At 48.0% G+C, this 27655-nt stretch overlaps 1 protein-coding gene across 1 annotated transcript; it reads right to left on the bottom strand.

Moving 5' to 3' along the window:
* Positions 1-1987: 1987 nt before the first annotated feature.
* AQP8 (aquaporin 8) lies at positions 1988-20598 on the bottom strand. Its single transcript, XM_053894387.1, is given in 11 exon segments — positions 1988-2439; positions 3660-3794; positions 5594-5733; positions 5735-5809; positions 7397-7523; positions 8903-9156; positions 9305-9454; positions 9871-10020; positions 11401-13608; positions 19237-19376; positions 20206-20598. Coding segments are annotated over 7 exon segments (792 nt in total). The 5' UTR covers positions 9317-9454; positions 9871-10020; positions 11401-13608; positions 19237-19376; positions 20206-20598; the 3' UTR covers positions 1988-2390.
* Between the last annotated feature and the right edge of the window lie 7057 nt (positions 20599-27655).

Below are 27655 nucleotides of genomic sequence, written 5' to 3'. Positions count from 1 at the left end.
CCCCTCCTAATGGGGACTAACCGGCAAATAGGAGATAAGGCAGGAGACATACTGTCCCTCATTCAGAAACGTCCAAGTGTGATGGCAAAGTCATGAACCCTACAAACATTCCTGATCTTAGATTTTGGCTCGACCGACGGGCTGTGGGACTCTGGGTGACACCATCGCTTGGAAGCCGCATCTGTCCCCCTGGAAGATGAGAAGGGGTGAGGGCGCCTGCCTGTGTTACTTTCCTGGGGCTGCTGTACAAATTACCCCAAACTGCGTGGCTTAAGACAACAGAAACTCATTCTCCCACAGTTCTGAGGCCACAAGTCTGAAATCAGGGTGTCAGCAGCACCAGGCTCCCCAAGGCTGTGAGGGAGAAACCTTCATTGCCTCTTGCAGCTCCCGGGACTCCTGGTACTGGCGTGTGACGCAGTGACTCCAGTCTCTGTCCCCATCCTTCTTCCACGTGCCTTCTTCTCTGTGTCTCTGTGTGTCCTTTTCTGTCTCTTCTAAGGACACTCCCATCGGACTTAGGGCCCCCCTAACCCAGCCTGATCTCACCTTGATTGATCCCTACCTTAATTACACTGCAAAGACCTTATTTCCACATATGGTCACCCTCTGAGGTTCCAGGTGGACATGAGTGGGGGGGGACGCTATTCAACCCACTGTGCTGTACCTCATAGGGTTGTGGGGAGTAAATGAGATAAGGCATAGAAAGCATTATGCACAGTGCCAAGCATGGACTAAATGGTCAGTGTTAGTTACACACGTGTTCATGCATGTGCACACATGTGTATATGTATGTGTGTATGTACACGTATATGTTTGCACGCATGTATGTGTATGTATATATAACTATTTTGTTATTTACTAGATTTACCAAAGGTTTCTTTCTTTCTTTCTTTAAATTGTTTGAATGTTTATTTATTTTGAGAGAGAGAGAGCACAAGCAGGGGAGGGGCAGAGAGAGAAGGAGAGAACCTCAAGCAGGCTCCGAGCTGTCAGCACCGAGCCCCACACAGGACTTGATCTCACAAACTGTGAGATCATGACCTGAGCTGAAACCAAGAGTCAGATACTTAACCAACTGAGCCACCCAAGCATCCTGCAAAGGTTTACTTCATCCCATAAACAAATGAAACAGTAACTTTTCACACTTGTCACTCTTTGTAAATGTTCTAATTTGCTTGTTACTGGTTTTATATTATTGCCTGTTTGTCTTTTTTCCTTTTTTTTTTTTTTTAGGGTTGTTGTTGTTGTTGTTATTTGTTATTCTCCTTGTCTCCCAAAACTGCTCTGGATGTTTGGGTATGTGGTGTGCCCATTTTCTCACCAGGCAGCCTAAAGCATATCGGTGATTTTCTCTAAGCATTTTGTTCATTTTTACTCGGGTGAGCATTTTGCTCATCTCGTAGAAGTGGGTGAGTCTTCATTCGTTGTTGAGAATTACTTTTCCCCGGCCCTTCTTCATGGTGTTACAATGACCAACTTCCATCGGTGACCCATAGATTGTAGAGATGATGCGCTCTTTTTGGAAGGTATGAGGTTACGAATGTGTCTCCGTATCTTTTTTCAATCCTTCCTTATTCGTGATAGTCATATCTTCCATCGAAACACCACTCTCTCTCCAGACGTATGTTATGCCATGTTATTGATCTCCTTGGGAGATCCTTACAGCTCTGGCCGACCCCCATACTCGCCCCCATCCCCGGCCAAGCACCTCAAGTGGGCTGATCCGTGTCCTAGGTGACACTGGCCACTAAACCAGACCCTGGACCCTGCGGCCTCTGATCAGGGATTGACTCTGAGCTCCTGGCAGGGCTCCAGGATGGGTCTGGCCTGGTGGAAGACGGGCTCTAGGACTGCCCACGTCCTCAGTACCTACCTTGATGCGGACCCTAAGCCAGGCTCCGGACAGCTAAGGCCCAGCCCAGACTTTTGCTTCCTCCCCAGCAGCGCCCATGTCCGAAATGAAAGGCAAATGCACCCAAAAGGGAATAGTGGACTATTTATTGCAAAGCTAAAGTGGCAGCTCAGGAAGCAGGGAAACCCCCTGAAGGCCCTTCTGTAACAGCGAAGAAGGAGAAGGAGAAGGGGCCGGGGGCAGTGAACTCCTGCGCATAAACAGCCACCTATTCAGCTCCTGGGACCCTCCCTCCCGAGAAAGACCTCTCCCTCGTGCTGGCAACACGCCCCCCAGGCTGAGGTCTCTGCCGAGCCCAGTGGAGTTCGGAGAACGTAGAGCATCCTCAGAACTTAGCGGCAGTCTGTCTATCTGGGAAGCCAGGCGCACATGGGGGGGAAGCAAGTGAGGGGCTCCTCTGGGCCTCTGCCCAGGCAGGAAATGCAGAAGGTGACCTGTCTGCATTCTGGGTGGGGCCGCAGCAATGCCACCAGGGTCACCGTCCCTTAAATATTAGGCGGGTTTTCCCATCACCAATGATGAACCTACAAAAAAAAAAAAAAAAAAAAGATGGCTCCATAAGGCCCCCGAGCCTCTGGAGGAGAGACCCAGCCCTTCATCAAGTGTCTCCAGGCCCAGAATTCTCCAGAAAGATGCTCTCCTGAGCCCTTCCAGCCTCAATAGCCAAATCCCCTCAGGGAAAGGGAGAAACTCCTGTTTGCTTTCCAGTAACCTTTCCCTGGAGATGCTCTCTCGGCCATTCCGAAAGCAACAGTGATGCCCTTCATCGCCAACCCGTGGGCTAAGCCGGACTGCAGATGGGCAGTGGCGGCAAACGCTAGAGACCAGCCCAGCCACTGTGCCCTCCCAGGCTGCGGGAGGTAGGTTCAACGTGTACCAAGTCCAGACCCTGGTCCCTGCAGGGCCTGGAGCAGGGAAAACGAACAAACAAAAAACACACCAGGCCCCTGCAGACCTTCAAAGCTCACAAAAGGAGAGCTCAAGGGGAAGCAGTCAAGCAGATACTATCCTTGTGGTGGCATCAACCTTGTTCCCCACCGCACGAGGCCCGGGAGCTCTGCTCACGTTGCATTTCGTGTCAATGGCATCTCCTGGCACGCGTGCTCTTGGGGGCACCATCTCCACGGTTCTCTCTGTGGACAGGACTCCCCCGCCCCGTGAGGAGCTCCCCGACTCGTGGCCCACGTGGCCGTGCAGGTGAGGCTGACCTCGCCCCAACTCCCGACGTAGCCAGGAAGAGTGCCTGAGCCCCGTGGCTACAGGGGTGGATGCAGAGGGGGACACGACCCACGCTGCGCCGGTCCAAACCAGTGAACGTGAGACCCCGGGCTTTTGCCAGAGCTGTTGTTTTATCTCTTCTGGGGTGGTTAAGCTGCCGACATAGAAGCCTAGCTTTTCCGGCGAGCATCTCTGCCTCTCCCGGAGAGCCTCTCGGAGCATGAAGCCGCCCAGAGGATAGCAGACCAAGTCCTGAAGACACTGAGCACCACCTGAAGCCGGTGCCACGTGTGAACTTCTCATTTATGTGAGTGAGTGAATTCCCCCTTGTGACGTAAACTACGTCGAGATGGATTTCCAGCACTTGGAACCAAAGGTCCCGGAGCCATAATCTTTGTCTCTGGAAAAGACTCCCTCTTCCCTTCTTCAAACCCAAGTGAGATCCCAGCCCTCTAGCCCTGGATGCTCTGGGAACTGACACCAGGTGCCCACGAGAGGGGCGGGTGACCCTGGGTCACGCTCCTACCTGATAAGCACTCCTACGAGGAGGCTCCCCAGGAGCGGGCCCAGCCAGTAGATCCAGTGGAAGTCCCAGTGATTGGCCACCACAGCAGGTCCAAAGGCACGGGCAGGATTCATGCAGGCTCCGGACACAGCACCCCTGCAAACACCCAGCCACGTGGTCGCCAGATCCCAGCCAGGCCCCAGCCGCGTCAAGGTCAAGGTCATTTCCCCAGCTAGGCTTAAGTCACACACCACCCAGAAACCCTCTTGAAGCCACCATATTGTGGGGCTCTGGTGGGGCGGGGGGAGGGGGGTGGATCCCAAAGAAGACACAGGCGAAGAGGCTATTAGCACCGGGAAGTGGAAGGCTTCTCTGTCACTCCCCCCACGCCCTTCTAGAAGAACAGACAGCAGAGAGTGTTCCGTGGTGACAGGAAGAGAAAACGGGTCCAGGTCCTCGTCGACGTTGAAGAAACCAAGGCAAGCAGTCAGCATCGACCGCATGAACTTCGGAGTGAAGCTGACCTGCATCCGAAACCCAGCCCAGCTCTTTCTAGCTGTGTGCCCTTCGCTCGAGGAGAAAGTACCTATCTCATAGGCTCTTGTCAGGAGCCACTGCGAAAATGCACTTAGGAGCCCAAGACTCACAATATAATTCACGTACAAGCGTTTAATCTAGCTAACCCTTATTAGCCCTTGTTGTGCCACAAGCTTGGGGCCTGGCGTCTCCTACGGGAGGAGGGGGGCTGTTCTCCAGGGCTACCTCTCTGGTTCTGGGGTCGGTATCCTTGCCGCGTTGCTGAGGGTCTCCCGGGGTCCCCTGCCCGGCAGCCAAAGTCCAAAGGATGAATCGTTGGCTTGTAAAGGAACCAACAGCCGCTAGGGGGCAGCAAAGCACCGCCGCGGCTTTACACGCGCTTTCCGCACGCCCCCCCCCCCCCCCCCCGCCCCCCCAAGCTCCCCAGACTCCACCTCCCAAAGGATGACAGCGATGTGGGCGGCAGAGCCGGGACCGCCTAGACTTGGTTCTGTGTCCAAGAGAAAGAAAGGAGGTGGGCATTAGGAAGGGGCTCCCTCGGGGCACGTGGGTGGCTCAGTTGAGCGGCTGACTTTGGTTCGGGTCTGGTTTATAAGTTCGAGCCCCGCATCCCGCTCTCTGCTGTCAGCTTAGAGGCTGCTTCAGATCCTCTGCACCACCCCCCTCCTCTCTCCCTCCCTCTCTCTCTCCAATAAATAAACCCCCCCCCCCAAAAAAAAGAGGAAGGGGCTTGTCCCCTTCCCTAAGAGATTTGGGCTCTTATCCCAGATCTGTCCTTTAATTTGCCACTGTCCAGTGACCTTAAATAAGTCACGTGTGTTCTCTCTGGGCTCAGTTTCCTCATATATAAAATGGGAGAAACAATCCCTGACCCAAGCTTGTCTCCTTAAACCCCTCCTGCACCCCTGAGGGGCTCACCCTAGATGAGTCAGTGGGTATGGAAGCTCTTTGTGAGGCTGAGGCTAAAACCTGGCTTCCCACTGACTGAACAAACACAGCTCACAGAAATGTTTAACGCTACAAAAAAAGGTAAATTCCCGGGTGCCTGGGTGGCTCTGTCAGTTAAGCGTCTGACTTCAGCTCAGGTCATGATCTCACAGTTGGTGAGTTCGAGCCCCGTGTCGGGCTCTGTGCTGACAGCTTGGAGCCTGGAGCCTGCTTCGGATTCTGTGTCTCCCTCCCCCACTTGCTCTCCATCTCTCTCTCTCTCTTTCTCTCCCAAAAATAAATAAACATTAAAAAAACTTTTTCAAAAGAAAGGAAAATTTCACATGAGAAGCCAGTTTTCTGACTTCCCTGGAATGATGTTAGAAGGGTCATTTGAGGCCCACGTTCCATCACGGCAATAACTTACTAGAGGGGCAGAGAGGTGCCTCCTTGGGTACCCCAACCCCAAAGGCTGGCCCAGGACCGCTCACCCGGCCAGGATGTCCACGGTGACGGCAAAGCCAATGGAGAATGGAGCCAGAGGGCCCTGCGTCTTCTCGTTGATGGCGCCCATGCAAACAGCCAGTGCCAGCAGGGTCGTCAGGATCAGCTCCACCACCACCGCCCCCCCCCACCTGCCCCGGCTCCTGGACCGTCACAAAGGCCGCCCCAGACGCGTTCCAGAACCTGTCTTCAGGACTCACTGCCTGCGGAGAGAAGAGAAGCCACTGGCCTCACCGTGTGGGCAGGCCAGGGGGACGGTGGGCAGCGAGGGGAAGCGCGTGCCCCCCAACCGCTGGGGCAGTGACAGGCTCTGTCCAATCCACAGTCACGCATACCCCAGCTTCAGTTTTCACTGAGAGCCACCGGACTTCTCTGAGCCTCATCTGTAAAACGGGATAACCCAGCAGTGGCTGCAGGGGTCAGGGCCCCAGAGCTCATGTAACTAGACAATCCTCTTTGAAAAAAAGAACACAAAAAAACCTTACTCAACAGACTCTGCAAACACATCCGACCAGATGCACCCACTGCCAGCCCCCTTTAAGGCCCCTTTGAAGGGGTCAGGAAACCCTGAGGCTTGACAGGAAGTCAGCCTCAGGAGTCATCAGGGCACCTGGAAAGGGAAGAGAGCAGAGCAAGCTTCTGGACCCTGGACCTAAATCTGGACCCGGCTGCTTCCCGGTTCGGCTGAACCTGGGCCAGCTACCGACTTCGTCTGCGTTTCCTCCTCCATAAAGCGGAGGTGATGGTAATCAGAGCTCTGAACTCAGGCAGCGAGTGCCCTCTAAGAACCGACTGTGGCTCCTTGTGACGCAGCCGGGAGATTTACCGAGAGAAGCTGTGTGAATTGCTTCGCAGGGAGGGTGTGCTCAGTGACCAGAGCCTCCGCCCTGCACTGCCCAGATTGTGTTGGGCGGGTTTGCGGGTGGCCCGGCTGGAGGGAGAGCCTAGGAACTGCTTTCCATCAGGGATCAGAGCGGGAAGGTCCAGCCCCCACTCTGCAGACAGGGGATAAGGTTCTCAAAGGGGAACACGGGGAGACCAGGGCAGGGAAGACAGCAAAATGGGACTCTAGACCAAAGTCTGCCATGGGCCAGTGCTTAGAGCTACAGGCCGAACCCCAGCCAGGCTAACGGGCGCCCCCTGTTCCAACCCGACCCCACGCCCCTTAACACACTTGCCTACAAGCCCTACATCCTGCAGGGCCCCTGGTTGTACTGAGACTTAACAGCAACAGGAAGGGGAAAAAAGAAGGGAAGGAGGCAAGGAGGGAGTCCGCCCGTGAAGTGATGTGTGGGTCTATAAAAACCTGAGTGGCGGGGAGGAGGCGGTAGCCGTCCTGCCAGGAGAAGATTCCAGACATAAACTGATTGTTAACTCCCATCACACGTCGAGGGACTCGGTTTAAAGGCAGGCAAACTGGAGAACAGGCAGAGAAGTTAGTTCAAGGAGAGTTACCAGAGCCTTCCCACACCCTCAGTTTGTAGAATGAACGAATGAGTGAGTGAATGAATTAACGGCAAAACACTAGAAACATTATCCAAAGCCATTCCAAAGCCAGAAATGGTCTCAGGGAGAGAAACTTCAAGTCCCAAATTCTGCTTCCTAGTCTGTCCAGGGGAGAGCTGTGTCCAGACACTGACAGAACAGGGTGTGTTTAAGGAGAGCCAAAGGCCCCCTTCCCAGGAGAAAAGGACCCACCCGATCCCAATGAAGGAAAATCCTAGAGGAAAAGAGTGGGGCGCCTCCGACTCCCCACTCCCCTCACTCCAGCCCCCGTGGGGATCACCCACCTTGGCCAAGGCGGCCCCGATCAGCCCCCCGCACAGCTGGGAGATCCAGTAGGGAAGGAGCATCACCAGGTTGAGGCCTCCGATCAGCATGGCCGCCAAGGACACCGCAGGGTTGAAGTGCCCACCACTGTCACCCGCAAAAGCAGAAGGAAGTCTTGAGACCAAGGTCTAGGCCAACACTAGAGCGCATGTGTCCCCCCAGGTGGCCCCCCAGGATGGCCCTGCAGCACCAGAGTGAGCCAAGGACCTTGCCCAAGTAGAAAACAGGCACCAGATCCTGCCCGTTTTCCCTGAGGTGCCCACTGGTGGGGTGAGGGATGTGGGGGACAGCCGGGGAGAAGCGGGCAGCCCCATTCCTGCCCTACACCCAGAGCCCACGGTGTCCAGAGGAAGGACCTGGTGGGCGACCATCCCTTAACTCCTTACGGACTCACTCAGAGCTCCAGCCCTCAAGAGATGTGGCCATCAGTCAGAATGAGACCCCAGACTCCAAATTAGGAGACAGAGAGAGGTATCCTGGCGTCCCTTTACCAGTGTCCGGGCTCTGCAAAAGAGCTCCCGAGTGGCTGAACTCCGTCTTTCCCTAGGCTGGAGGAAAACCCTATTCTAATGGCACCAGTAATGTGGAGCTGAGCACTTGGTGCCGTTTGATTCCCACGGGGCTCTCAGCGTGGGCTTCCTCCTGGCTCTGCCACTTACTAACCAAGAAACCGTGGATGAGTCCCGTGGCCTTTCTCGGCCACACCAGGAAAGTGAGGATAATGATAGCAACTACCCTCAAGGGGTTGTTGAGAGCATTCAATGAGTCCATATCTAGAAAGTGCTTAGAAGGGCACCTGGGTGACTCAGCTGGTTAAGCATCCGACTGCAGCTCAGGTCACGATCTCACGAATCGTGGGTTTGAGCCCTGCATTGGGCTCTGTGCTGATGGTGCAGAGCCTGCTTTGGAGCCTCTGTCCTCTGTCTTTGCCCTTCCCCCACTCAGGCTCTCTCTCCAAAATAAATAAACATGTAAAAAAAATTTATATATATATATATATATATATATATATATATATATATATAAAGGCAGGCAGGAAGAGAAAGAAAGAAAGAAAGAAAGAAAGAAAGAAAGAAAGAAAGAAAGAAAAAGAAAGGAGGAAGGAAGGAAGGAAAGAAGGAAAGAAGGGAAGAAGGAAGAGAGGGAGGAAGGAAGTGTTTAGAACAGTGCCTGGCACTGGGTTAGCATTGTATATGTGTGGGCTTGAGGAAAAAACTAAAAAATACTCTCTTCTCCCCATGTTACGGGTGGGGCATTTAGGGTTTGGAGAGGGACTTGCCCAAAGCCACAGAGCCCGTAGGCTGCAGAGGTAGGATTTGAACCCAGGCAGTCCGAGTCCCCAGCCCACGCTCCTATGTACAATGCTGGGAAACTTGCGTATGTGCCCAGGGTCCCCGCTGGTAGCTTTGCTCCCCGCCTCTGCCCACCCAGGTTAGCCTAGGCCGATCCCTCGGAACTGGTCTCACCTGATATTCCCCAGTGTGGCGATGATGAGGCCCAGGGCCAGCCCGTGAGCCAAGGCCGGCTGCAGCAGCCCAGTGTCCGGCCCGTTCTCAATGACCGACAGGCACCCGATGAAGATGAAGAGGGCAGAGCCCAGCAGTTCGACCAGACAGGGCTGCAGGAACCGCTCATACCAGGATTCACGACACCTGCCTCCCATGCTTGGCTGCTTCCCCTTGCCACCGACAAACTCAGCGTCACACACAGACACAGCCGCCTGCAGCGGGGAAAAGGGAGAGCGGACACGGGTGGGAGGAAAGCCCCGAAAGGAGCCCCCAGCGCCCCAGCCTTGTCAATTCTCAGCACCCCTTGTACGGCCAGGGTGCGGAGGCAGAGGCAGAGGCAGAGGCCAGCTGCGGGCTCACCTCCGCAGACATCAGGGCCCAAGTGACCCGCGCACCTGCTCTTGCCTGAGCTGGCTGGGAGAGTGCACCTGCTGTCGGGCTCTTATCTCAGACCGGGGCTGCTCATTCTCCTTCGGGCTCTGCTCCTTTTAAAGGACTGCGGAGGCTCCCCTAGGGTGCCAAGAAAGCAATAAAGCGCGGTGGGAGGTGGCCCTGGGGCCCAGAAGAGGAAACATTTTCTTTTTTTTTAATCTCCACTGGGCAGGGCAGGGGATGGTCAAGGATCGCTAAGCTTTCTGCCAACAAGGGGAGAAGGCACCGGCTGACCTGCACCACCTGGGGAGTGGGGCCACCACAAGGGTCCCCGCGGCCACCAAAAGGGTCCGGAGGAGACCAGCGTGTGCGCACGAGGAGGGCCCCTCTGGGATGGGACCGCACGTGGGAGAGAATGGCCAGCGCATTTTCAGTGATGTTTCCGTGGATTCCCTCAGACGTCTCCTCCTCGTATCTGGGGCCTCAACAACTCCCCTCACCCTCACTGCCTGATCCAGGACTGAATGCGCGGAGACGGATGACCGTCCACCCACCGACAGCCAGCGGCAGCCACGGTAACAACGTGCGTCGCGGGAAAGCCTGCAGGCCTCGGAAACAGGCTGCCTGGATCCCAAGCCCGTTTCTGCCGTGAACTGGCTCTGGAGCCCTGTGTTGCTGTCCCCTCTGGGCCGCAGTATTCTCCGCTGTGAAGCGGGAACGCTAGCAATAGAACCGACGACATAGGGGCGTTTGTGGTTTGAATGAGTTCATACGACAAAGAGCTTGTGACACTGGCAGACACAATCAGCACAACACCGGTGTCTACTAATGAAGAACAGATATTTACGTGTAACAAGTATTTATTGAGCAATTTCTACAAGCCTTCTACTTGCCAGGCACCGGGCTAAGAACCTTATATGCATTATCTCACTTCAGCAGTAAGCCCGCGACGTAGGTACTCCTACTTTTCCACAAGGGGAGGTGGAGATTCAGGAAAGTTACGTTTCCCAGGGTCACATAGGTTTTGTGATTGCAAAACGTGTGGGTGGAGTCACAACGGACAAATGCTGCGTGATTCCACTTATAGGAGGTCTCTGGAGTAGAGTCCTAGAGACAGAAAGGAGACGGTGGTTGCCAGGGGCTGGGGGCGGGGGGCAGAGGGAATGGGGAGTTGCTGTTTAATGGGTACAGAGTTTCAGTTTGGGAAGATGAAAACGTCGTAGAGATGGATGGTTTACACAACAATGTTAATGTAATTAATGCCACTGAAGTATACACTTAAAAGTGGTTAAAAGTGGTAGATTTTATTTTATGTGTATTTTACCACAATTGGAAAAAGAACTTGTGGGTTAAGCCACTACAGTCTAGTATCTTTTTAAGATGGATGGATGGATGGATGGGTGGATGGGTGGGTAGATGATGGGTGGATGGTGGATGGACGGGTGGATGGATGGATGGATGGATGGAAAGAGGGAAGGAAGAAAGGAGGGAGGGAAGAAAGGAAGGGAGGGACGGAGGAAGAAAAAAAGAGGAGAGAGATGCATTCCTTTATTCATCCATTCAACAAATACTTAAGTACCTGCCATGAACTAGTTCTAAGAGCTAATTGGAAATGTAGCAGTGAATAAGATGGGCAAAGATTCTTTCAGTGCTCTTATCTGTTACCTGAGTATTTTTCTGTACAGATAGAGATCCATAGAGAAATAACGTCAGGGAGAAGAGAATGTAGTGAAGACGTCTCCCATTTACTACTACTGCATATCTAACACGGTGCTGAGCACACTGCATATATTCACAACAACCCCATGATCTCTTATCCCTATCTTCAGGGCACAAAGATAAACCAAGGCACAAAGAGTTGCGGAACTTGCCCAAGGTTGTGTAGATAAAAAGTATCCACTCCAGGACAGAGCGAATCCATCCAGGGTCTGATGGTTTGCTAAAAGCTCTTTTCAGCTGGAGGCTCAGGAACGCAGCCCCTCTTTTGAATATCTGCACATCTCGGAAGGTTTAGCGTTGATTATCTTGAGCCCTGTGCTCCCCCTCCTCCGTACCCACCTCACGCTGTACAAGATGTCTCACACCCTTCCTCCCGTGTCCCTGCAAATGGCAACACGAGGCAGTTGTCCAACCTTGTGCTTCCCCATCTCCTTCACGCTCTGCCCAAGTCCTGCCAAGAGCTGCTTCCAGAACATGTCTCTCCTGGTTTCACCCAGGCCTCCATGAGTTCTTGCTTAGTGTCTTGAAAAAAAAAAAAAAATCAAACGTTCAGGATACACCTGCCAGGTTCTAGGCCCTGCACTGGACACCTCACGTGCATTCTCTCGGTTAAGATTTACAATCATCTGATACCTTCCCCGCGTCACAGGCAGGAACTCCCAGCTGGGGTCACTATAGCTCCTCATCTGGTCCCCTTGCCTCACCCAATTTTAATCTGTTCCTCTTGTACTGGGAGCCAGCAGGGCACGGTTCAGCACTTGGGTGCAGGTGGGGATCAGGCTTCTCCACCATCGCCTGCTGGCTTCTCCCTCAGCCCCAGTGTTTTCTTTTGGAGAAGTGGGAAGACGGCGTCCCCCATCCCCATAAGGCTGTCGTGCGGATTAAATGAGACAGTGCCAGATTCAGAGCAGGCCCCATCAAGAGCGCCTATTGTTGTGGTTTTCGTCAGAGTAGGCTAACCCATGTAAAAAAGAACCCAACATTTAGCTGGGTTAACATAATAAAAATTGATTCACTGTTGACACAATAGCAGGCCCTTTATGACATGGTGACTCAGGGATCCAAGCCATTTCCATCTTGGAGACCCACGATCTAGGTCCCCAGATCTTCTGCACCAGCCAGCAGATGGGGGAGAGAGGACGTGGGGGACGTTTTTACGGGCTAGGCCTAAAATGGCAAATATCCCTTTCCTCCATGTTTGGTTGACCAGAAGTCCATCATATGGCTTCACCTGACCACAAAGGAGTCTGGGAAATGTAGTCTAACCACGTGCCCAGGAGGAAAAAGAAAGGCTTTTTGTGAGCACCAGAAATTTCTGCCACATGACAGATGCTGTTGTTCCCCAGACTATCAACCTCATCACATCCTTCCCTGCGTTAAAACCTTTCAGCCCTTCCTATGGCTTTCAGGGCAAAACCAAACTCCCAGAGCTGGCCACACAGGCTGTGAGTCCTACACTGACTCACCTCTGGTCACACAAACCCTAAACAGTCCGATGAGCCATGTGCCCACTCCCCTCCCTGCCAGCGCTGTTCCCTCTGTTTGAAGTCCTGTTTTGCCCCCTGGGCCAACCTGTACTGCACATTGAAATCTCAGATCGGGTGTCTCTCCCGTGACCCCTGGTCAACTAGATGTCACCTCTCCAGACACAGCCTCCCTCGCTAGATCCAGGGACTGTCTTGGTAGCTCCAAAAACAGTGGCTCTCCAAAGAAAACCTGAATGTCATTCAGGCACAACATATTTCCACAACTCAAGATTTCTCGTGTGGACTGCCGTCTCCATAAGCAACACACTGGTCCCCCCGCAAACGACTAGGATAACCGGTGGGCTAGTGAGATAGTGTCTCCTTGAGAACTTGTTTAGCTTGGCAAACTTCTCAGTCTTCCAATCCCAGGTCTGGTTGACATGACTGAGGCCTCTGATTTTTATCTCTGTTTAGATCCTTGTTTAGTTCAAGATGTCTCTGCAGCTGTAGACACCTGTCTGCCCTCCACCACCAGGTCCAGATGGAGTATAAAAGCAGTTCTATGTCATCCTGTCACACTGCTCTTCCTTCCTTTCTCACTTTGATAGCTGCACTGTGGGGCAAGAATGTGATGTTGGTGCCATGGCAGCTGTCTTGAGACCAAGAGGTCCCACTTGCCAGAAGGGTGGATCTTTGATGATATCACCAAGCCACCAGACTAACCCCAAGATCTGACTTCCTTGTTAAATTAACCTGATCTTCTCGGATTGTGTACCAGGGCACCCCAGAGAGCCACGCTGAACTCACAGGGACTTTGGGGGATTATAAAACTTCAAGGGAAATATAGTGATTCTCGATATCTGTCAAACACCATGTGAATTACTAGCTCAAGGTTGTTCAAGGCTGTAATATCAAATGGCCCTACATTCTCTCCAATAACATCATATCTTTGCAAAGCTGGCTTTATGGGAGTTGCCATAATAAAAAGCAAGTACTGCATAAAAATCAATGTGGAAGAGGAAATGTAGGGAATAGGGTCTCCAACCTGACTCCGAGGTCTGGGAAGTTGTGCAGTGCCCCAAAGTACACACATCTCGTGGTAATTAACTGTAGAATTTAATAATGGAAGTTATTTAAGGACTCAATTCAACTGAGTTATGTGTAGTCATCTGAAAATGAAATGAAAATATAAATAAAATACTTTTCAATATATGTGTATTTTCTTTTCAAATGGCTAAGTTGTTAGGACATAAATGCTACATGCTTTGGGACCTATTTGTTTAATGAGAAGAAGCAGCAGGCATTTCTTTTGGCCCAGGAACGCTGTGAACCCAAGACAGTTTGGGAGCCTGTGAAATGAACAATATACGTCCTGTTTCAGGAAGTGGGAGTTGAGATTTCTATCGCTTGCAGCAGAGAACGTTTCCGGCTAGTACACACTCTCCCAATTGCCTGGCGACACCAGGCTTTCAATTGAATGATTTCTTCTTGAAACCAGCCAGTATTTGCAATGCAGATGCTTGATAATTCAGGCTGATCCTGAGATGGACAATCACAGAAACTAAAAGCAGAACTCTTTGTCTCTTCTGAAACAGTGGCTTTATTTCTATCTAAATAGCCCTGCCGTTGTTTTCAGCATACGATGACCAGGGGCTTAGGGCAACTTAGTGGTTGGAAAAGAGTCTAGCTTTTTTTTTTTTTTTTTTTTTTTTCCACTTTTCTGTCTGCGAAACTGCAGGTTTCGTTTAAACCTAAGCACGTCGTCCTTTCCTTGACTGATGTCTTTTGAGTCACAAGACATCAGTCATGTGGGTTATTTCAGAACCCTTTACAGCCAGAGGAGGGTCATCAGACTCAAGAAGCAGCCTGCTAAGTCTCATCAATAAAGTTCACTGTCACCATCTGTAAATGGTGAACAATTAAAACGGTAGAATGACTACTGTTTACTAAGGACCTACTGTGGGCTGGACACCACAAGCTTATTCCGTATGCGTGATTAGAATGTTCTCGTCTTGTTTTTTTTGTTTGTTTGTTTGTTTTTTGGTTTTTTTTTTTGCTTTGGCTTTTATCCTGTGTCTACTATCCAAATTAAATAACTCTCAGAAGAGGAAAACCAAATGGCCAACAAACATGAAAAGACACTCAGTCTCTCTAAAAGCCAGAAAAAGAAAATTCAAATTAAAGCAACAGGACAGAATTCTTTTTTTTTTTTTTTTTTTTTTTTTTAAGTAGGCTCTGTGCCTAGGGCAGAGCCCAGCATGGGGCTTGAACTCACGACCCAGCAATCAAGACCTGAGCTGAGATCAAGAGTCACATGCTTAACCGACTGAGCCACCGGGCCATCCCCAGAACAGACATTGTTTTTTTTTTAAGTGTTTATTATTTTGAGAAAGAGAAAGAGAGACAGAGACAGAGACAGAGTGCAAGCAGGGGAAGGGCAGAGAAAGAGGGAGACATCGAATCTGAAGCAGGCTCCAGACTCTGAGCTGTCAGCACAGAGCCGGACGTGGGGCTCGAACTCACAACCACGAGATCATGACCTCAGCTGAAGTCGGATGCTTAACCGACTGAGCCACCCAGGCACCCCCTTTTTAAAAACAGCAATACTGACTGCGATGGGGAAATAGGTAAAACTCCTGTTGCTAGTGGAAATGTAAATTGCTACAATATTCTGTAACACAATCTTGCAATAGTTATTAAATATTTAAACTCACAGACCCAGCAAGCCTCATATTTGAAAATCAATCCTACAAAAGATAACCTCCAATAGGTAAGAGTATATATACAGGGACATTGATTTCATCGTTCGTTGTAGAAAAATCTGGGAACTACTTGAAAGATCATAATTATGAAAACACTTGAACTAAGCAGGAAATATGTACCCCAGAATGCATGTCTCCCATAGTTCTCTACACCTTCAAGCCTTTGGATGGTCTGTTTCTTTTACCCACACTGCTCTCTAAATCTGGCAAAACCTCTCATCCTTCAAGTCTGAACAAAGATATGAGAATGTTTGTAAAGGTAGCAAGAGAGAAAGTATGGAAAATATAAATCACGGGGGCTGGCTAACAATTAGATGCATGTCACAAAGTGGAAGAAGCCAGACATGAAAAAGCACACGTCCTATATAAAAAGTTCCAAACAAAGCAAAGCCAAGGACAGGGCGCGTGGAGATTTCCGGGGCGTTGCCACCTTCTGTCTCCCGATCTGGATGCTGGCAAGGGTGAGTTCTGTTTGTGAAAGGTCACTGAGCTGTTACAGTTGTGTGCTTTTCTGTGTGTATATTACATTTCAATAAAAAAAGTTACAAATAAAACCGGTCTGTGTTTAGGAAGTTACCTTTTGGATAAAACCAGGAGGGAATTTGCAGGCGAATCTAGGGTCCCTGGGAGAGAACACTGAATTCAGTCTCTGTGTCCTGGGCTGCCAGGTTTTATGCCCATAATATAAGAATATGCCATTTTAGAAACTGCCTTTAAAAATCAGAAGGCTTTACTCCACACCCTTTAGTATTCCAGTAATTGAAATTGTTGTCAATAACAACAAAAGTTAGGGGTCGAGTCCGATCCCAGACCTCCTACTGAGCATTTAACAAACTTGACCTTGCTGATTCTTCAGGGCAGTCTCGTGAGGCAGGTATTGTCCCCATTTTGCAAATGTGGAAATCAAAGTTCAAAGGCCCAGCAACTCAATTAAGGTCAAAGGTAACTGGGCTCAGAATCGGTTTGCTTTCCACAGGTAAACGATCTCAAAATAGAAACCAGAAGGATCTTTTGGATTTTTTTTTTATCAATTCTTGAGCAGCTTTACTGAGGTATAGTTGATAGATAATACATTACACACATTTAAACGTTGATGTTTTGACATCTGGACACACCATGAGACCTTTATCACAATCAAGACAGCAAACACATATGTATCATCCCCCAAAGTTCCCTTGTGACCCTGTTCTTGTCTGCAAACACTAATCTGTTTTCTTTTTTTTTTTTTTTTTTTTATGTTTATTCTGAGAGAGGGAAAGAGAAAGAGAAAGAGAAAGAGAAAGAGAAAGAGAAAGAGAAAGAATGAGCGGGAGAGGGGCAGAGAGAGAGGAAGAGACAGAATCCCAAGCAGGCTCTGCACAGAGCCCAACACAGGGCTCGAACCCACTAACCGTGAGATCGCGACCTGAGCCAAAATCAAGAGTCGGACGCCTAACCGACTGAGCTACCCAGGCGCCCCACTAATCTGTTTTCTCACACTATGAATAGGTTTGAGTCTTCCAGAATTTTCCATAAGTGAAACCAAGCATCTGGCCTCTTTCCCTGGACGTGTGTATTTTGGCATCATCCAGGTTCTAGCACGCACGAGGTCCCCTTCCTCTGGTTGCTGTGGATGTCTCCACGGTGTGATCATGCCCCAGCCTCCTCCCCCACTCGCCCTTGGATGGGCCTTGTTCCAATTTGGGGATGCTGCCCAAAAAACTGCTGTGAACATTTTTGTACGAGTCTTTCAGTGACACGTGTTGTCATTTCCCTTGAGTGACTACCTAAGAGAAGGACGGTGGGTGTGAATTTAACTTTTAAAAAACCACCAAGCAAGTTTCCAGGTCCTGCCTGCAGTGTAAGAGACTTCCGGGCTCTCCAGATTGTCACCAACGGCGGGTATGACCAGTCTTTTGGAGTTCAGACGTTCTAATTTGCACTAATTATGACTCATTTTGTTGAACTTTTTTTTTTTTTTCACGTGCCTATCTTCTTTGCTAAGATGTCTGTTCGAATCTTTCAAGCCCGTATGTTAGCTGTTTGGTTGTTTTCTCACTATTGAGTTTTGGGACTAGCATATATACTCCGGATACAAGTCCTTTTTTCAGTGATATGTTTGGCAATATTTTCTTCTCATCTGAGGCTTGTCTCCCGCACTGACAATTTAATATTTGAACCATTTGTAAGCGTGCGGTTCGGGGGGTATGAAGTGTGCTCATATTACATGCAGCCATCATGACATCCACCTACAGAATGTTTTCATCTTCTCAGACCAAAATTCTTTACCCATCAATGACTCGCCGTCCCCCTGCCCCCCAGTCCCTCACAAACACCTTCTGTCTCTGAATCTGACTACCTCATATAAGTGGAATCATACAATATCTGTCCTTTTATGTCTGGCTAATTTCACTTCGCATAATGTCCTCAAGGTATGATAGGAAAAGATAGGTAAATTAGGTAAAAAGAGAGGGAAAGGTTAGGGCCTGAGGTCCCTGGATGGGAAAAAACAGATTTGGGAACAATGCTGGGAGCGGCTCATCACAGCAAACCACGCCCCTCAGGTTCCCCTCAGGAATCTGACAAAAGACATGACAAAAGATAAGTAGTGGATCCTAAAACGTATGACCCACAAGGAATGATATGGCCACAGACCAGTCTGAGCTCTCACACAATGGAGTCGAGCCGGTCAGGACCGCACAGCCCAGCACGTAGAGCTATCCAGCCAGTAAGGGTAGGACCTGAGAAGGAACGAGGGGGAAGGGAAGGGAGGGCTGACCAGGACCTTATAAAACAAGGACCCTCGCCTGTAGTCCGTGGGCATTCACTTTCAGATGCCCCCTCTCTGTAAAGAGAGCTTTCCTGCTAATCTTCCTTTCTGATCGGATGCTCTAATAAACTTTTGTCCACCTCTTCATGCTTCAAAGTGGCAAGACAACGAATCCCGGGTATTGGGTAAAAACTCCTGCGATGAAGCTGCCACCCAGGTGGGAGCAGGTGTCAGAACTTCCTTCCTTTTAAAGACCGTATAATAGGGGCGCCTGGGTGGCTCAGTCGGTTGAGCGTCTGACTTCGGCTCAGGTCACGATCTCACGGTCCGTGAGTTCAAGCCCCGCGTCAGGCTCTGGGCTGACAGCTTGGAGCCTGGAGCCTGCTTCCAATTCTGTGTCTCCCTCTCTCTCTGACCCTCCCCCGTTCATGCTCTGTCTCTCTCTGTCTCAAAAATAAATAAACGCCAAAATTAAAAAAATAAATAAATAAAAAATAAAGACCGTATAATAGTCCATTGCACGGATATGCCACATTTTGTTTATCCATTCATCCATCGATGGATATTGGGGTCGTTTCCACCTTATGGTTATTGTGAATAATGCTACTAGGAACATGGGTATAATAATTCTTTCTTGATTGCTAACAAAAAAAAAAAAGGAACTTCTTTTCTTAAAATTGCAAATGTCTTTTTCCTCTGTGTCAGTGGTCGGCTTCCCTAATATCTCCGTCTCTCTGTATGTGTCTCTCTCTCATCTGCTCTCTCTCTTGCTCTGTCCCCGTAATGGATACCTGGCATTAGTGTCTACTTAAGACCTAATCCCTCTTTCTTTGGGTGATAGCCTCTTGATTTTCCCGGGGGAAACCACAGGTCTTCCGTTGGCTCTCTCGGTTCACACAATTTGGGAAGAGCTGACAGCTTTCTGCCACCACTCAGCTCCCCAACCTGTCCTCCCCACCCCTTCAAGGGCAGGACATCCACCTGGGTCGAGCCAGTCAAACACTCAGGCCATCCCGACTGACTTGGGGATGAGCTTATGGTCCAAGTCAGGCCCTGACTTGCAATTCCGGGCATTTTTTCTGGAGATTTTTGGGAACGAGATGTGCTATTCCTCCAGAGTTCCTGGGAAGGGGGTGGCGGTTCGGAGGGGCGGAGGGACCAGGAGTCACCAGCGGCCATCACTGCCACCATGATGGATGAGCCCAAAGAGAACGGAAAACTCACCGAGGAAAAGAAAGCAAACGGAGCACAAGGTGGATGAGCTCGATATTTTGTCTGCCCACCGGGCCCCGAGCCAGTCAGGCTGGATTTTCCCCGATCAGGTCTTTGTCCTTCTTCAGCCAGTTGGAGCTGGGTTTCTTTCCCTTGCAAAAAAAAAAAAAAAAAAAAAAGACTCCTACTTACAACACTCTCTTTTCTTCTCCAGCTTTCCTTTGTTTTTTCAGATTTCAGGATTCTGAAATCTGAGCAAGCAAACCTGTCCTTGTTGTGTCAGGACCACAGACAATTGTTGGTGGGTGCGGGGCAGGGCAAGGCCTTAGTCACCCAGAGGCACGCCTGCCTACCCAGAAGAGAGATGATTAAGAGATAAGTTCTCGTGAATCAGGGACATGTGCCAGGCACATAAAGAACTGTTACAGAAGGCAAAGTGTGAGGGCAAAAGCCACCTTCCGATGAAGTGCCCTGGAATGGATGGCTGCCACCCTGATGACCTGACTTTGGGCCACCCGACAGCCTCTTTGTCATGACGCCAGGAAGTCGGACAGTAAGAGCAGACATCCGTATTCCCGATCATCCTCTCTGGGAATGTAGACACCTCGGGGTAAGTATCCTCCAAGGGAAGGGAAAGGTGGCGGGACCAAGTGGGACCCCAGCCAGCAGCCCAATGCAGAGGGGGCTCAGAGGACAGGGCGAGCTCTGGATGGAGCAACAAGGTCCCACCCACGCTGGGCCAGGGCTTTCCGGGCTGGGGTGAGAATGGAAGTTGAGTGGCACTAGACTGCGGTGGGTGCAGGACCCCGGGAGCAGTGGGGGAGGGGTGGGCAGGAACAAAGCCGAGGTCAAGGACTCTGCTACATGTACTGTGCCTTGTTAAAAAAAAAAAACAAAAAAACAAAAAAACAAAAAAAACAAAACAAAAAACAAAACAGAAACCATCAACACCTCGGTTGTTGTCCCAAAAAGGGAGTTTACCTTAAGACCACAGGCGTGAGGGCACTGGGGTGTCAGCGGCTAACCCTGGCCACAGCAGATTACAGCTTTCCTCCAGTCCTGCCAACAGCAGTGTGAGATCGGTGTTATACTTATTAACCCATTTTACAGATGAGAGAGCGGAGGCCCAGACATGGGAAGGGCCGCGCTCAGGACCACAGACTTGTGAACTCTGGAGCTGGAATTTGGATGCAAGGCTGCACGCAAACTGGTGCCTTTTCTATTCTTTAAATTTGGTGAAACGTCATCTTAGGATCATTAACTCTTTAGCATAGAGCAAAACCAAAGGGCCCAAAGCCACCGAGCTGAATGCAAACAGGCTCTTTAGGCGACCCACCCCAAAAGAGCCAGAGGCCCTCACTGACCAGTCACAACCGGGCACAGTGCCTAAGTTCCCAAAAAACAGAAAATTCCATCCGTCCCCAGGCTCCCTCACTCCGCCCTATAACTGCGACCCCTCAACACCCCTGTATAAGGCAGTCTCTCCTTTGCTGTCCTGCCCGCTGCCCCCCTGCAGTATATTCCATAAACTCTGATCTCTTCTGTTCTGCTCTGGGTGAATTCTTTCACCTCCCGCACCACCGGCTGCCACCCAATCAGAGCACCCTACATTTGGTGCCCCTGCCCCGTTCCGATCGGGACACCCCACATTTAGGTTTGGCGACCCATTGTGCAAACTTGTTCGTGTCTGTAATCGTGGTCACACATACACGCAAAGTATAGCTGCACAGCAACAGTATAGCTGTATTTCTCAATTCTAAATAATTGTATCTGTCCGCTCAGGGGACATACAAACAACCCTATCCACCTGAATAATAAGACTTTTATCTTTGATACACAAATTGCCATCAGGTAAAAAAGCTTCCAGTCAAAGATAAGGCATACCTCATTTTTCAAGGAATTCTTCATTTAAAGCCAGAAGTGAATAACTTGCTAGAATCAAAATACTCAGTTCCTTGATATCTGGTGAGTTTTTTCAATGACATTTTTTAGGCTAAATGCATGGAAATTTATAACGGGGTTCAAAATCGTGGATTAAAAATGTCCAAACTGGGGCGCCTGGGTGGTTCAGTCAGTTGGGCATCTTGACTTCGGCTCAGGTCATGATCTCACCGTTTGTGAGTTCGAGCCCCGCGTCGGGCTCTGTGCTAATGGCTCGGAGCCTGGAGCCTGCTTCGGATTCTGTGTCTCCCTCTCTCTCTGAACCTCCCCTGCTCACATTCTGTCTCTCTCTCTCAAAAATAAATAAACATTAAAAAAAATATTAGGAAAACTGGCTAGCCTTATTTAAAAAAAAAAAAACACAAACAAATAAGGGTGAATCTTCAAAATAAATTCTGAATAAACCAAAGGTTAAAATGTAAAAGACAGACCATAAAAGCACTAAAACAAAACACAGGCGAATGCTTTTGTAATCATAAAAGGGGAGAGGCTTGGTAATGCATACCAGACACTTATTACATAGTAAAAGTTTCTAATGACCTGAACCAGATAAAATATAAAACTTATAAAATGGAAAGGAAAAATGATTACCAGAAATAAGATAAATGAAAAACTGGGGGGAAAAATATTGCCCACAAATGATGAAGTGCTACTATCTCTATTATGCAAAGAATTGTTACAAATCAATGTGAAAAAATCACGGAGATAAATGGGCAAAACGCACAAAGAGGGAATTCATAAATAATAAATTCACAATAATATGCAAAAAGATAGCCATAGTGAGTGTAAGAACATCAGTGAGACATCATTTTTTCCCACTTATTGGACCGAAAAAATCAAAAGTTTGATAATATCCAGTGTTGATAAGTATGTGGTGAAACAGGAGGTCTTGCACATAACTGATGAGACTGTAAACATAAATGAGAATATTTTGATGGTATGTATCACAGAGTAAAATATCATATGTTCTGACCTATCAATTCTATTTCCAGGAATTTACCCTTTGGGGGTAAATACATTAGTGTGAAGGGGTTTACACACAATGTTGCCACAGTATTTACAATAGCAAATTGATATGGAAGGCCACATCAATGTACATGAACATAAGACTACTTAAGGAAGTAGTTTTTTAAATGATGATGTGTACTAGCGATTGGCAAACTATGGCCTGTGGGCCAGCTCTGGCTGGCTGCCTGTTATTTTATTGAATAAAAGCTAAGCAGGTTTTTACATTTTAAATGGTTAAGTACCTCTGTAATAATACACTCTGGACCCACAAAGTCAAAAATATTAATGATCTGGCCTTTTAAAACAATTTTTCCAGCCTCTGTATGTAGATCTCTATGTAGTGTTGTACACATTTTGGAATAAAAATGTAATTTATAGGGGCACCTGGGTGGCTCAGTTAGTTAAGCATCCAACTTCAGCTCAGGGGCTCTCTGCTGTCAGTGCAAAGCCTGCTTCAAAAACCATCCCCTTCTCTCTCTGCTCCTCTCCCGCTCATTCTCTCTCTCAAAATAAACATGAAAAAACATGCATATTTATAAAATTACAGCATGTGTCATATGATTCCATTTAGGGAAAAGTAAATATGTATACCGTATATGACTGCATGGAGAGATTCCTGAAATATAGCCCATATATTAATTATCACTATCTTTGGATGGTAAGAAAGATGTTTTAAATTCTACTGATGGTCACAAAAGAAGACCTAATTATACAGAAAGATGTCATGTTCCATATTGTGATGATACCAGGTCTCTCTGAGTTATAAATTCAATGCCACCCTAAGTAAGACGAGGAGTTTTGGAGAATTTGCTGAAGTGATATTAAAGCCGTTAAAATACCAGGAGTTGCTGTGACACAAACTTTTCATGTCACTGGCTAAACACACCAAATGTGTAGTGGGGTTTTTTGCTGTTTTTGTTCTCACGCCTGAGTGTTCAGCAGGGGACCATCTACGCAGTGATTCAGAGACCAGCTGCTTCCATCCCACGTCCCCACAATTACAAACTTTTGGCTCCCAAGGTTGTCAGAAAAGGAGAATAGAAAAGGTAGAGAAGGAGACCCACTTCTTAGCCCCATCAGGGGCAGCAGGACCCTTATCATTTCCCCTGGCATCCCATTGGTGAGACCTAGTCACATGACCACATCTTAGAGGGAGGGGCATGCTGGGAAATGTAGTCTGAGGCTAGCCAGCAGCTTCATACCCATCATCCCAACACTGTGGAAGGAAGGAAGGAATGTCTGGGGGATAGCTAACTACACCTGCCAATGAATTTCCTAAGGAAAAGTACACGTGAGAATATCCAGGAGAGAAACAGGAGAAGTAGAGGGAACTGGCTCTACCCGGTTCCAAATAACAACAATTAAAATAGATTCAACAGTTTAGGAGTAGAGAGGAAACAAACAGACAAGCCATTGGGACTGAATGAACAGCCCAGGAACAGCCACAAATATTTTTAGGAATTTAGTTTATGATAAAAGTGAGGTTTCAAATCAGTGGGAGTACAAGGATAGTGGGACATTAGGTAACCTTTGGGGCAATAAAAGAAAACTGGATCATTAGCTCTTCCTTACAAAAGACAATAATAACCTTGGGGCACCTGAGTGGTTCAGTCAGTTAGGCATCGACTCTTGGTTTCGGGTCAGGTAGTGATAATCACAGTTGCCGGGACCGAGCCCCGGGTCGGTCTCTGCGCTGACAACTGCCGAGCCTGCTTGGGGTTCTCTGTCTCCCTCTCTGTCCCTGCCCCTCCCCCACTAGCTCACTCTCTCCCTCTCAAACGAAATCAATAAATGTTTTTTTAAAAATCAAACTAAAATAACCTTTAGATAGAGTAAAAATTTAGATGTAAAAACATCGAGAAGAATGTAGATTAATTTTTACTATTGAAATGGGGACGACCTGTCTGAGCAGGACATAAAATACATACCATGTACAGAAAAAGACTGACAATTTTGACAAGGTTGCAAAAGCAATCCAAAGGAGAGACCTTTTCAACAAATCATGGTGAAGTAATTGGACATCCATAGGCAACAATAAATAAAATTAAAAAAAAAAAAAAAGAACTTCAACCAGAGTCTCACATCTCATAAAAAATGAACTGAAAATTTATCATAGACTTACATGTAAGTTCTAAAACTATAAAACTTCTAGAAAAAAAACATAAGAGAATACCTTCAGGATCTAGAGCTAGGCAAGACAAAGAATTCTGAGGTTTGATACCAATTTTAGCTCTTCAAAAAATTTTGTAAGGGGGTGAAATGACAAACTTCAGCCTTAGGGAAAATATTTTCTTTTCTTTTAATTTTTTTTAATGTTTATTTATTTTTGAGAGAGGGAGACAGCATGAGCAGGGGAGGGGCCGAGAGAGGGAGACACAGAATCAGAAGCGGGCTCCAGGCTCCGAGCCCAACACGGAGCTCGAACCCACCAACTGTGAGATCATGATCTGAGCTAATGTCAAAATTGTCACTTAAGTGTTATTATTTCAAAGCTAAGCAATAAAATACAAATACCATAGTGACTTTCATATGTAGTTGACAACTATTTTTAAAAATATACAGACAAGCTGACACAAAAACAGACACATAGACCAATGGAATAGAATAGAAACCCCAGAACTAGACCCACAAACGTATGGCCAACTCATCTTTGACAAAGCAGGAAAGAACATCCAACGGAAAAAAGACAGTCTCTTTAACAAATGGTGCTGGGAGAACTGGACAGCAACATGCAGAAGGTTGAAACTAGACCACTTTCTCACACCATTCACAAAAATAAACTCAAATGGATAAAGGACCTGAATGTGAGACAGGAAACCATCAAAACCCTAGAGGAGAAAGCAGGAAAAGACGTCTCTGACCTCAGCTGTAGCAATCTCTTACTCGACACATCCCCAAAGGCAAGGGAATTAAAAGCAAAAATGAATTATTGGGACCTTATGAAGATAAAAAGCGTCTGCACAGCAAAGGAAACAACCAACAAAACTAAAAGGCAACCAACGGAATGGGAAAAGATATTTGCAAATGACATATCGGACAAAGGGCTAGTATCCAAAATCTATGAAGAGCTCACCAAACTCCACACCCGAAAAACAAATAACCCAGTGAAGAAATGGGCAGAAAACATGAATAGACGCTTCTCTAAAGAAGACATCCGGATGGCCAACAGGCACATGAAAAGATGCTCAATGTCGCTCCTCATCAGGGAAATACAAATCAAAACCACACTCAGATATCACCTCACGCCAGTCAGAGTGGCCAAAATAAACAAATCAGGAGACTATAGATGCTGGAGAGGATGTGGAGAAACGGGAACCCTCTTGCACTGTTGGTGGGAATGCAAATTGGTGCAGCCACTCTGGAAAACAGTGTGGAGGTTCCTCAGAAAATTAAAAATAGACCTACCCTATGACCCAGCAATAGCACTGCTAGGAATTTACCCAGGGGATACAGGAGTACTGATGCATAGGGGCACTTGTACCCCAATGTTTATAGCAGCACTCTCAACAATAGCCAAATGATGGAAAGAGCCTAAATGTCCATCAACTGATGAATGGATAAAGAAATTGTGGTTTATATACACAATGGAGTACTACATGGCAATGAGAAAGAACGAAATATGGCCCTTTGTAGCAACGTGGATGGAACTGGAGAGTGTGATGCTAAGTGAAATAAGCCATGCAGAGAAAGACAGATACCATATGTTTTCACTCTTATGTGGATCCTGAGAAACTTAACAGAAACTCATGGGGGAGGGGAAGGGAAAAAAAAAAAAAAAGGAGGTTAGAGTGGGAGAGAGCCAAAGCATAGGAGACTCTTGAAAACTGAGAACAAACTGAGGGTTGATGGGGGGTGGGAGGGAGGGGAGGGTGGGGGATGGGTATTGAGGAGGGCACCTTTTGGGATGAGCACTGGGTGTTGCATGGAAACCAATTTGACAATAAATTTCATATATTGAAAAAAATATATACAGACAAGCTCAACTTCAGGAGTCGGAAATCTTAACGTGGTTCTTTCAAGGAGTAACTTGAACTTCCATTTTCATTTAACTTAACCCCCTCCCCACCATTCCCAGATTTTGTTAAGCTCAAAGTTTTTTATTGGTCATCCTGTCATACCTCTCCCCCTAATAATTACATACTTGAAATATATTATGGTATATTGCATATATTATACATATATGTGTATATATACACACATACATACACAGAGAATACTTTTATAAAAGTTCACTGTGACCATTGGCTCTAAAAGTTAATTTTATTCCCTTCTGGATTGAGTTATCATTATAATCATTAGTAGTAGGCAATCGATCCATGTAACCCAATGTACTACAAATGTTGATAATTATTAAACATAAAAACTAAAACTTCACTGGAAATGCATCTTTTAATGGGATGGATAGAGCAGGTTTTACTTATTTATTCAATGAGTTTATATATCTCAAGATGACTCTAGCTTGTTTCCACCAGTCAGGGCTCAACATCAATTCAATTTCCATTTTTCATTTTTATAGATGTAGGCATGGAAAGACCTTTCACAAAAATAAATAGAAGGAGATTGTAAGACGTTTTCTAGAGCAACGCTGCACACTTCTTTGAACACTGTTTGAGTTATATGCCAAATATAACGTAGTGTCTATTCTTATAGAAATGTGGGGTTTTAAGTTTTTTTTTTATGTTTATTCATTTTTGAGGGACAGAGACAGAACGTAAGCAGGGGAGGGTCAGAGAGAGAGGGAGACAGAATCTGAAACAGGCTTCAGGCTCTGAGCTGTCAGCACAGAGCCCGACAGGGGACTCGAACTCACAGACTCTGAGATCATGACCTGAGCTGAAGTCGGACGCTCAACCTAGTGAGCCACTCAGGCGCCCCTTTTACAAATGTTTTAATCCATCTGACAATTCTATCGTATCCCCTTCAATTTTGTTGAAAGCAACAAAACCTTCCCATACCTGCAAAAGGATTCGCTACTTGGGTCACCGTCACTACTCACTTCTTCAATGCCCGCACTAAGCATTTCTAAGTGCTCCCTTATCCCAGGCTTTAATTCCCAGGCTGGATTCGGGGGGAAAAGGATGCTCCTCTGTGAGCTAGGACAGCAGCGGAGAAAGCGAGCCAGGCACACGAGGTGAGGATCTGGAAACAGAGTCCCTTAAGCAGTGTCTCCACCTTTCTTCATTGTCCCCCACCCCCCCATGGAGACTTTCTAGACTTTTTTTCTTCCCAATCTCCCCTCCATCAAGTTTTAATGCCACAGACACACTAAATCTGTTCGTGCACTTTGGCTCTTTGGAGGGCTACAAACCACCCCCCAAGAAAGAAGTTTTGCCCCGTTGGAAGCATTATCACCTCCATTGGGAATGGACACCTTGCAAGGATCCTCATGGACCCCCTGGGAACAATCCGTGACTCCAGATGAAATGTGTGCCCCTTTGAAGCCCCTTTGAGGCTCCTGCCAGGTGGCCATGCTCTCTCTTCA

This window comes from Panthera pardus, unplaced genomic scaffold (genome assembly GCF_024362965.1).
Source record: "Panthera pardus isolate Hobbes unplaced genomic scaffold, ASM2436296v1 HiC_scaffold_5, whole genome shotgun sequence".
Lineage (NCBI taxonomy): Eukaryota > Metazoa > Chordata > Mammalia > Carnivora > Felidae > Panthera > Panthera pardus.
This window is presented reverse-complemented; position numbering and strand designations above follow the sequence as displayed.